This window comes from Elgaria multicarinata, chromosome 3 (genome assembly GCF_023053635.1).
Source record: "Elgaria multicarinata webbii isolate HBS135686 ecotype San Diego chromosome 3, rElgMul1.1.pri, whole genome shotgun sequence".
Taxonomy (NCBI): domain Eukaryota; kingdom Metazoa; phylum Chordata; class Lepidosauria; order Squamata; family Anguidae; genus Elgaria; species Elgaria multicarinata.
The window spans coordinates 113,651,691-113,663,716 of record NC_086173.1 but is presented as its reverse complement, the minus strand read 5'-3'; the positions used below and the strand labels follow the sequence as shown (position 1 = coordinate 113,663,716).

The 12,026-nt window shown below is 38.7% G+C and overlaps 1 protein-coding gene across 1 annotated transcript in view; it reads right to left on the bottom strand.

Annotated features, from left to right (window-relative positions):
• The window catches only part of CACNA2D3 (calcium voltage-gated channel auxiliary subunit alpha2delta 3), a 650,216-nt gene that overhangs the window by 155,740 nt on the left and 482,450 nt on the right, over positions 1–12,026 (bottom strand). The window contains exons 15-17 of the mRNA XM_063121610.1: positions 9,900–9,971; positions 8,600–8,680; positions 5,833–5,907 (exon numbers count right to left, since the gene is read on the bottom strand). Coding sequence (XP_062977680.1) covers positions 5,833–5,907; positions 8,600–8,680; positions 9,900–9,971 — 228 coding nt within the window. The remainder of the gene's footprint in view (positions 1–5,832; positions 5,908–8,599; positions 8,681–9,899; positions 9,972–12,026) is intronic.

The following is a 12,026-nucleotide window of genomic DNA, read 5'->3' as shown; positions in this document are numbered from 1 at the left end:
AGCAGAACAGACACCACTGGTGGAATAGCTTCCTCCCCACCCACCCCCATGCCCTCAGCCCACCACATGCTTGCAAATCTGCATCGGAAGCTTGGGAGAATCATCTGGAGCAAATGGGGGACACATGGCAGAAGAGGAAGGGGAAATCCCATTGTACAAGTGGAAGACTGCTTCCATGGCATTGGGTGGAGCCTCTTATCATCAAGATCATGGTGGCCAACATGGAGGTGAAAGACTTTATAACCACTCGCCTCACTTAGTTTAGCTTTGTTCAGCACACTGGTAATGTCAATAATATAGAAAGTGGAAGTAATGACAAGGAGGAGACCGGGCAGGAGGTTTCTGAAAGAATCCATTAATATAAATGGCTATCTTTGACATTTTGAACCTATGCATGAAGAAATCTGGTAGCCTCGAAAGTTATATCTGGCAAAGCTGTTAGAGCACAGGACATACCAATTAATGATCTATTTATTGAAACATTAATCTCAATCCAGTCCAATTAAAATTGTTTAGACTTTAGACTATCTAACAAAGACCAGAACATATTCTTCTCATAATGCTCTTACAGTGCAATAGTGCACAAATTGGAAAAACGGGAAGGATTCTACTGTAACTAATTATAAATAGCATTATATATAGTAACTTATATATACAAAGAAATATGCAGCACCTGGACCTACACTTCAGTTAAAAAGAATTGTACAGAAGCCAAACAGTCACAGAAAACTATTTACACTAAACTAGAACAAAAATATTTGCTGTGTGTGTATGCAGCATCAAACAATGATGAACTAAAAATGTACTTTATCTCTACAGTAGCTTTTCTAGTTACATTTGACTTCTGAGTATGAGACATGGTGACATATTTGTCCCATTTTATAGTTAACTTAGAACAGGTGGGGAAGGAAATGATACAGGATGTAAGAAATCCTGTTTATCCAAATGACATTAGAGAGCGTGATTAAAGAACTGTTTTTTTTTTTAAAAAAAAATCTTATAATAAGACCGGAGCTAAGTAAATTGATTAGAATTTAGTCATTCTTGGTACAAGGGAAAAGGGGAAAAGTAGATACAAACTATCTCTTCTGCTACTTGGACACATTTTAAGAACGGTGAAAAGGTCTTATCTTTCAATATGGAAAGCCAGAGAGCCGGTGTGGTGTAATAGCTAAGGTGTTGGACTGGGAGTTGGGAGATCCAAGTTCTAGACCCACTCGGCCATGGAAACCCACTGAGTGACTTTGGGCCAGTCACAGACTCTCAGCCCAGCCTACCTCACAGGGTTGTTGTTGTTGTGAGGATAAAATGAAAAAGGAGGATTATGTATGCCGCCTTGGGTTCCTTGCAGGAAAAAAGGCGGGATATAAATGCAATAATAAATAAATAAATACTAAGTATCTCTCTCTGTGTATGCTTCGGGGTGTTTATATGTGTGCATGTGTGCATTTGTGCAAATGTGTGTATAGCCCTTGGCCACCCACCTAATCCCCATGTGGCCCTTGAGGCTGCACACATTGCCCATTTTTGCGGGGGGGAAACCAGAGAACATTAAAAGAATCCAGTAGAAGACACTGAGAAGCACGTATGGATGGAAAGAAATCAAAGGCCTGGCACCTTAACCACCCACTTAAAAATACATTAATGTAGAGGCCAATTTAACCTTTCTTTGGAGGGAGTTCCACAGTTAGAATGCTGCAGTCAGGGACTCAGGCCATGGCTAGACCAGGCCTATATCCCAGGATTGTCCCGGGATCATCCCTGTGCATCCAAATGACACACAGGGATCCCGGGAGCAGGCAGGGACAACCCCTCTATTTGCCTGGGATAATCCTTAGGTCTAGCTAAGGCCACAGTGTCCATTAAAAAACTCTTGCATGTTGAAAAGAGGTTTTAGTCTATTCTTCTCTTTGATGCAAGGAGGTTTTAGGGGAGGTATTTTGGGGGAGGTATGCAATTAGCAACCCACCTTGTGAAATGGTCAAATCATAGAATCATAGAATCATAGAATAGTAGAGTTGGAAGGGGCCTACAAGGCCATCGAGTCCAACCCCCTGCTCAATGCAGGAATTCACCCTAAAGCATCCCTGACAGATGGTTGTCCAGCTGCCTCTTGAATGCCTCTAGTGTGGGAGAGCCCACAACCTCCCTACGTAACTGATTCCAGTGCCGTACTGCTCTAACAGTCAGGAAGTTTTTCCTGATGTCCAGCTGGAATCTGGCTTCCTTTAACTTGAGCCCGTTATTCCGTGTCCTGCACTCTGGGAGGATCGAGAACAGATCCTGGCCCTCCTCTGTGTCATAACCTTTTAAGTATTTGAAGAGTGCTATCATGTCTCCCCTCAATCTTCTCTTCTCCAGGCTAAACATACCCACTTTCAGTCTCTCCTCATAGGGCTTTGTTTCCAGACCCCTGATCAACCTGGTTGCCCTCCTCTGAACACGCTCCAGCTTGTCTGAATTGTCCACCTTCTTGAATTGTGGAGCCCAGAACTGGACGCAATACCATAGATGAGGCCTAACCAGGGCCGAATAGAGAGGAACCAGTACCTCATGTGATTTGGAAGCTATACTTCTATTAATGCAGCCCCAAATAGCATTTGCCTTTCTTTCCTCCATATCACACTGTTGGCTCATATTCAGCTTGTGATCTACAACAATTCCAAGATCTTTCTCGTTTGTAGTATTGCTGAGCCAAGTATCCCCCATCTTGTAACTGTGCCTTTGGTTTCTATTTTCTACATGTAGAACTTGGCATTTATCCCTATTAAATTTCATTCTCTTGTTTTCAGCCCAGCTCTCTAGCCTATCAAGATCACTTTGAAGTTTGTTTCTGTCTTCCAGGGTATTAGCTATCCCACCCAATTTTGTGTCATCTGCAAATTTGATAAGCGTTCCCTGCACCTCCTCATCCAAATCATTAATAAAAATGTTGAAGAGCCCTGAGCCCAGGACTGAGCCCTGCGTTACTCCACTCGTTGCCTCTCCCTTCTAAATCCAAGAAGGTCTGTTCAACATGACATTTCTGTATGTTTGCATCAGTCTTGACACATTTCTCATCCAGAACAGTATGATTCAGGTTGATATAAGGATGTATTACGCAAACTAGCAATGATTACTTGTTACCTAGAAATGTTCCCCCTTTTCATTCACCTCATGTGCTTGGTACAGCTGCAGTGAAATATATAAAGAAGCAGGGTTTTCTCAGCAGTGCCATTTGCCTTATTAATGATTTCCTTCCCTTGAAGTCATTGGATAAACTTCCATGGCGATACTCAGAAAGTGAACTAAAGTCTTCCAGCTCCAACAAGCTTTTTGAGAATATTACTGCTGCTCTCTGTATTGTTTTCATTATGCTAGCATGCTTTCTCTTGATTGTAAATGGGCTTAATTTGATGTTAGGATTTTAAATTGTAGGGATTTTTTTTTTTTTTTTGGCTGTTTGTCACCGTTATGGTGGAAAGATGGGATATGAATTAACAATTACATGAAACAAGAGTTGCCTTTTAATTTGGTGTTTGTCCTCATTTTCCCTCCGCATTTTCTGATGGGCTTGGGAACCATCAGAAAATTCACCCTGGAACCCTAGGCCATGTTTTAATGATGCAATCCTATACACACCAACCTGAGAATAGGTACCATTTAATTCAATGGGGCTTACTTTGGAGTAGGTATGAAATGGATAACCCTTACTAGATCACTAGCACAGACTCCACTACAGGCCTGTATATTAGACATAGATGCACTGAGAGAAGGATATATTTGTTTAATATTAACCTATAATGATGAAAGAAGTTGTCTGTAGGTCTGTCAGTATAGCACCAAGTGTGTGAAATCTAGACAGACAAATTCGGGTATGAATCCTAAAAGGAATTCTAAGCGCTAAACCCAGGGTGTGCAATTTGGGTTATTTGGATTTTACAGCACATTAGTTAATGTTAAAGTGCCTGTGTCTTTGTAGTTTGCAGTATCATCTTCAGTCACTAGGTGGCAGACTTCCATAATCAGTTCAGAGCTTTGCAGTTGAGATAGTTTTAAGCCAGGGATGAGCAGTGGGGAAGCCCTCATCTTAGAGAACTGGAGTGTACACAGTGCTGCAGGCGTGTACCTTGGCAGAGGCTATGCCTAAGAGTGCCAGCTGGTATGGGTAGTATCCAATTGTGCCATTCTGTGAGTGGCCCAGGCTTACTGGTGGTGACATGCAAGTGGCATCTACCATTAGTGGCTGCAATGTAGCACTTCTTTGGGGGAAGCGCTAAAACCAGTAGAAATGGTCTTTTCTGGAAGCAACAGTTTGCGTGCCTTCCAGGAAGGAGCATTTCTAGTTATTTTAGTGCTCCTCCCTGGATGTGCTACATCGTGGCTGCCAGTGGTAGGGGCTGCGCATGTGTGCTGCTGCCAACACAGCTGCCAGCACGCACACTGCTGCCAGCAAGCCAGGACCACCTATGGAAGGGTGCAATTGGATGCTACCAATGTGTCCAACTCTGACAGCTGCATAATGTTGCTTGAAAGATTCGCTGTATCAAACTAAGCTGTATGAAGTTGGGTCCGTTAACTACTTAATTGATGTAACAGTAGGCTAGAGAGAAAATACATGATAATTTACAAAGGCTAGTAGCAAGGGCCTTATTGTTTTGAGCACTTAACTCAATTTTTACACAATTGATCTTTTGACTGTCCATATCCAAAAAGGCCAAATACCTTTTCAAAAGAAAAGAATAATTTTAAATTCAGAGTATCCTTTCCAACAGTTTGAAACAAAAAATCCACTATCTTTCTGCATTGTTGATCCTCTGAAAATAAAAGCGATTGAGGGGGGTGGGGATTCTAGCCACAAAATGTTGGTGTCCAAATAATTTCATTTCATCTACTCATCAGATCTGCTCATACACAAATATTAACCAATTGCAATGCCTAATCCAAACATTAGAGGGTTAAAGCTTCGGCTATTGGGCGGTATACAAATGTAATAAAATAAATAAATAAATGTACAAACCACAACCGCAGATTCATAAATCATCCTGTACAAGAATTTAAGATTGTCTGATATGCAAATACCCTTCTGATAAATATTGCTGCTGTCTCCTAATATATTGTTGAGTTCTGATATTACATTAAGTGCCTACCTTAGAAATGGCATCCACATTATATTATAGTGAATTCATTAATGCCACTCCTTTAGTATGATTCAATGGTGATGAAACTCTTAGGTAAAGTGTTCCTATAAAATCAAGAAAATGATGCTACAGCCTATGCTATATTCAATAAACTTTAATATAATAGATACAGCACACATTTTTTCTTATATTAGTTAATTGAAGGATGTTGATAAGGGTAATAAAAGTGAAATTTTCCTCTTATCCTTTTTTAAAGCTGGGGGTAACCTTGTGCCTCCTTTTTATTACAAAGAAGGGGGTGGGTGAGAGGGCTTGTATGAAATTTCTACACAGTTTTTAAATTGGAGTCCACTTAAACATGACAAATAGGGGCTATTAGTTAGGAATACAGCATTCCATTTCAATGTAAGTGTGCATAATTGCAGCAATTTATGGCTTTGCCTTTCTGCACTTACGGGGGTCTGGGTCTCTCACCATACAACTTCTATGTGTCTATCTCACCAAACAACTTAAGTTATCATTTGTACTGGATCTTATAGGAAAATGTCTGCAGTATTTATGTTAAATAGTCTCATTTTCAAATAGTCTTCCTTAGGCACCATTATGATTTGTTAATTTATTATAAACACTACATTTTGCATAAGATAAGAAAAAAATGTAAACATTTCCATCACAGCATGTACAAAATCAGTCAGCATATTCTTTATCTTACCAGAGGCCTGAGTTCTGGATGAGTCAGAATATATCCATTGTTTGTGATTGCAAAGGCATACCCATGAATACCTAACTGTATGGGTACAGAAGAAAAGAACCAGATGAGTATGGCATTCCCAAAATAACAGGTAAACATTTGTGGTACAACCAGAAAGTTCTCTTGCACAAGATTCATTTTTTTAAAAAAAATATCACAGGAGCACGACCATTAATTTCAATGGGGGCTGTGTGGGAAACTGGCATTTATTGATTTATTATATTTGTTAGTTGCTTTATAAAACATATTCTCTAAGCGACATACAAAAATCTTTTATAAAACAAAACAATACATTTTTTGTTTTCAACAATATTGAAAACAATAAAAAATAGAGCAATTAACAGTAAGAATTTTTTAAAATAGATCAATCAATGGCTCATTGAAATTCATGCAAAGTGCCAGTTCTCTGACATGTTGTCAAAATAAAAACCTATGACTGTAGGGAACTCAGTAAATACTTGATCTTAGTTTTTATCCTAGCCACCAGCCCCCCACTCCACTTTCTCTCTCTCTCTCTCTCTCTCTCTCACACACACACACACACACACACACACACACACACTCGCTTCTCCATTTGAGGCAAAAGAAACAGGCACAGATATCCCAATTCAATACATCCAGTTTTGTCAGCAGTGACAATAACATGCATGATTGCATTTGAAGTGGAATCCCTTCCAGGAAAGCGAGAGAGGAATGCTTAACCAGGCCCTGCTTACTAGGTAGGGATGGGTGAGAAATTTGCTCCATTAAAGGTTTCTGGTTTGTTGTGCTTTTTTTTTTTTTTTTGCTTTTTTTTTTACAAATTTCCCCAGTTTGCACCTTCCAAGTGAACCAAGAGAGAGATGTATTCCGAAAACTGCATTTCTACGAACTTTCCACTGCAGCTCACCTCATGAAAATGTGCACAAAAAATGAGCATATTATGGGAAAATGAACACAACATGAATATATTGGACAAAAGTGCATTTCAGCAATGTACTTGGTTGGAAATGTATATGCTTAAAAATGTGGCACAATGGTGCATGAAAAAAGCACACAAAAAGTATGAATTTATGTATAGTTTTAAAACAAAATAAAATCAGAAGCTCATGCTTAATCCTTAAATCACATGTATTTCAGCAATATAGTTTTAAAGATTAGGCCAAAGATGCTTGCAAATGTGATCCTTGCCTGTTCAGACAGAAGAAAATTCCCAGCACACCCCAGCCAACATGCATAGGATTGCACCCTAAATGTATGCAATTGTTGTCTTTACGCTTTTAAAACAAGTGTATACTTTTGTCTGTGTGTGCATTTTCCTTTTAGCTGTAAAAGAAGTAAATGGTCTGTAGACTAATTTTTAAAGAAATGTTCTAAACTTATTTTACTGCTTCATTCGGCTGGATGGTACTTTTAAAAACATGCATTGTAAACATGACCAGAAAATTAAAAACCATTCAGGGAAGTAAAGAAATCTCTTTGAGTCCTAGGAAGATAGGACTTGAGGTCCGGACAGATTCAAAACATTCACAGATGTCCAAAATATAGGTCTGCAACATCCCGAGCTAGTGGTGCAGCTTTCACTGTGTGCAGGTGCAGGTGGATGAAGTGTGCCATCGGAACAAGCCATTAATTTACTAGATCATTGTTACTTTGAGGGGGGGATGTACTCTTCCTTTTGGAACATTGTAAAGCACACATGGGAATTCATGCTTTCTTCACATCCACATTATGTGGATATAATTCTATATGTTTAAAAGGGGACTCTAATTCAGAGGCTCGTACACTTTCCAATTCCCGATCTAAGAGATCTATGGGAAATAATCTGAGTGCAATGTAGTGTTGTATGAGGCTTAAAAGTACATGCATAATCAAATTTAGCACTGCACTTACTTCAATAACAATCCTATTCCTATTGACAATGCTTCTGTTACACAGCTGACTGCACTCATTGATTGCAATAAATGTACCTTCAAAACACTGATGTGTAGTCATTAAAATATCCCTTAGCGAAAAACCCGCTGTTGATAGCTTTGGCAGATGTTCTGCACAAGGCAATATTACAATTGGGAAGGCAGATCAAATACTGAAATAGTGCTGTTTTTTTTGTTTTTGTTTTTTTGCCGTGAATTATCATGCAGTCATTTCTAAAATTCTCTCAATTATCTCATAAGCAATTGGGACTGTTTTCAAGAAATTTCCTAGCTTAAATGCCAGATTGGTTTAAAAGAAAGGCCTCCCTCTCCAGATGAGGCACATTCCAATATGGCAATCCAGTTGTATACAGCTCCAGGGAATCTCTGGCTTGTATTCAGGGAAGAGTAAACAGGGTTCTGCTTTTTTAAGCACAGCTTTCCTGTCCATTCCTTCCCACTGCTTCCCTCTGCGTTCCTCTGGAAGCTCTAGAATAGTGTAGTCCCTCTAGAATAGTCTAGTCTGGAGCATGGGAGGCTACCATGGAAGGTGGAATCATAGGGGCCACATTACTGCAGAGGAAATTACTTTTTCCTCATGCAACACACCTTTGAATCCAACCCTGTATTTATACATCTAACGATGGCACAAAGAGGGTGATTGCTGTCCCAATTGTTATTTGTTTAAAGCTTTTCTATCCCACCCTTCACCTAAACAAGCAGGCCTTCTGCTTGTGGAAGGGTGTCTCTCAATCTAATCCTACATAATTTTGCAGTATATAAATATAATTCACACTCATTTCAATATAGTGAACTGCAAGCGAAATTTAATTTACCTTGTATTTTGGAATGGCCTTCAAAAGTTCTTTTACTGGAACATCTGTGCCCACAACTCCCAGAAGGATGCCTTTTGATCTCTATTATAAAAGATGATTTAAAAAATAATAATGCACAGATTAGTTGGAACAACAAACAATTAAAGTTAGAGGGAAAGTATTCAGTCAATAAGTATTTCCCACATGGATTAAAACCACATTGAGCCCCGCAGATAGCTAGCTAATTCTTCCCACTATTTGATAAGTTATTATGGGGTGGCTGAAGCTAATCCGGTTGAACACACATACACACGCAAACACAAAATCAATATTTTCCCTCTTTTTCTTACCCTGGAAATAAATCAAAGGTGGTGTGCAAAGTTTCAGCTGGTAAGGATGCTTTCAATTAAAAACTTTGACTCAGGAAGCACCATCTATGCAAAATGTCACATAAAAATGTAACTTATCTTCTTTTCCAAATATCTTGGTAGCTGATGGCCAGAAGGCAAGAACCGAATGTGAAGGGCAATGTAAATACCTTTGGAAGTGTAGCATAATGTTGTTGTTGTTGTTGTTGTTTAAAAAAACACCAGATCCAACACTGTAGAATTGTGTCAAAAATTGTGCTGCCTCTATGTACTAGCACTAGTCTAAGGAGCATCGGACGAGCATTTTATTGCATACCCATTACTGGCCACTCACAGATTTTTGCAGGTCCTTTTCAAGATGCAAATGTGTGTGTGCATGCTTCTGAGGACATGGATAACAGTGTGTAAGCATGTGCACAAGTTGTTGCAGGGAATTACTTTGGTAATATCAGCAAAAGTTTCACATTGCCATCTGTTATCTGTTGTCCCTTGTAAAGCAGGTTTATGTACACCCAATTCAAGATATTGGGGGTATATTTGAACAATCCACTGGAAGATTAGTGTGTCTACTGAAATCAACATTAATATGCTTACTGAAATCAATAGTTTCCAAGCATATATAAAGATGTATAGCTTTACCAGGATTACATCCTGTTTGATGTATGAAAAAAGCTATGAAAAACATAAAATTAGCTTGACATTTGTCCTTTTAATTTCTGCCTCTTTTCTGAACATAAAGCATTTTTAAAAACTTTTTTGCCTTTTTATTTACATAACTGAAGAATTTTAAAGAAAATAAGAATGCATTTTGTTTATTTTAATAGGAAATATGACTTTATGAGAAAATGGCAGAGCCCAACGGTCAAGAAATACATAGGTCCCTCAAGAAGTTCCCACTTGGACTACGTTAAAACTCCATTTTGTAGATCATGGCTGAAAGTGTGAGTACTTACAGTCTCATTTTGCTTACTAAATACTGGCATGGCAACAGTGGTCATCAAAACCAATCCCTGATCGTCAGCAAGCTATATTTAAAAAAAGAAGAAGAGAAATTAATACAGAGAAACCCGAGACCATTATCAGATCACAATTACAAAAGCATCTGAAGAAATTATTTTGTGATTAATGGAATGATGCTATTTAAGATCTCATAACAGGTATAAGCATGGTTGTATCTATAAAAAGCTGTTGTCATTTTAAAGAATCTTTAGTTTAAAGGAAGAGAAACACATTCCTGTGATATACTACTCATCTGTTGGATATGTATTGGGGGAAAAAACTCTTATTCAGGTTAAGAATGAGTGCATCAGCAAAATTCAAGCTCATCAAATTCCATGATCAAGCCCATTCTGCCTCATTTCTGTATCAGACTGCAAGCTGTTTTTCCTTTTCATACAAAAATTCATGCATATTTTTGTGCACATTTTGCATCAGTTGTGTGCATTTTTAAATGTATGCATTTCTCTCCATCAATTAAAGCATGTTTGTGCACATTTTCCAAAAGTACACATTTTTCATGTGCATTTTTCAAATGTACACATTTTCGAACACACTGTTTTTGTTCTATGAATTCTTTTTGAAACTCAGAAATGTATGGACTTCGACCACAGACTGCATTTGTGTTCATGTTCTGTTCTGGGAGGTGTGAACTGGCTAAATTCTGGCCAAAAATATTCTGAAACTAATCTCTCATACATCTCTAATTCAGATAAATTTGGCTTAATTTTCCAGACATTTTGGCTTCTCATGGGAACCACACATTTTCCACTGTCTGAATTTTTGCAGAACAAGCACTGTGGTAGTACACCATATTAGCTCCTGGACTGGTTTTTTTTAACACTCCAGTGAGTTGCTTTTTAAATGCTTTCATGCCACCATGGCAATGGATGAGCTGAAAGGTTATGGATTTCAGCCATAGTTATTTCCATAACCTGCAGTGCTCAGAAACTGCATAAGGGATCATGGAAGATGTTGCAGACCTCTGTGAACTCCTGGCTTACAGACTTCATTGTTCATGCAAACACAGACGTCAGACAAATTCCCTGTGAGTGAAAAAGCATCCCTGTGTACTTACTGAACCAATCTTCTAACTCCTACTCTGCTTTCCCAAACCCAGAGTCAGCCCCAACAATTGGACAAAGTCAAGTTATATGTTTTCATTAAATTGGTGGCAACCACATACTAAGACTGTGACTAGCTAATAGGGAAAAAAATGGGGGCATCTTTTCCCAAATAGTTGTGTTTTGGACTAATCCAGAGCCAGTTTTGACTGTTTGTGAAATTGATTCTAGAAATTAAAATGGAGCATTTATATGATGCCCCATATATACCTCTGGGATTCATGTCTCAAAGTACCTACTGGAATGCTGGTATAATGTGGATTTGCCAGTCAATGGGAGTTGTGGCCTTAATAAATATATGATAGCCTTTCATGTATTGCAAATGTAAGTTCTTATATTCTTATGAACCAACTACACATATAAAGAATTGCTTTATATGGATTACTATTCAATATACAATTAATTACAAAAGACATCTACAAGAAAACATCTCTTATCTTAGACATTGTTGATAATAAAGTACATCAGTCATACACACACACATGCACAAATATGGCTGGGGGAAATCATTTGTCTGGGATCTTTTGTACTTTGTATCTTCCTTCCCACACAATGTGTGCACGTGTCATAATTTTCTCTGCAGGAACTTTTTTCCCCTCTAGTGCTCCTCTGATCTTCTCTCCAGCTGCTAAATTTGGCAATCCGTTGCAATAGAGCCCAGCTCGGAGCACAGACTGGCCACTCACAGATTGCCTAAAAAGAGGAAACCTATCACCAAAAAAGTGGACAAAAGAGAACACAGATTTGCGTAACATTTGCATGTTATGATTTATATGTAAAAGTGCAAATTTAGAAATTATTATTGTAATTTACGTGTGTGTGTGTGTGTGTGTGTGTGTGACTGTTGTGGGAAAGATTGTAAACCGGTGACTTGTCTGCTTGCTCAGTCTGCTGTCCAGTTGCTAACTCCTGATGGGCAGCCTGCTGTCCCTTGTCTTTATCTTTAGACCTGATTAGACC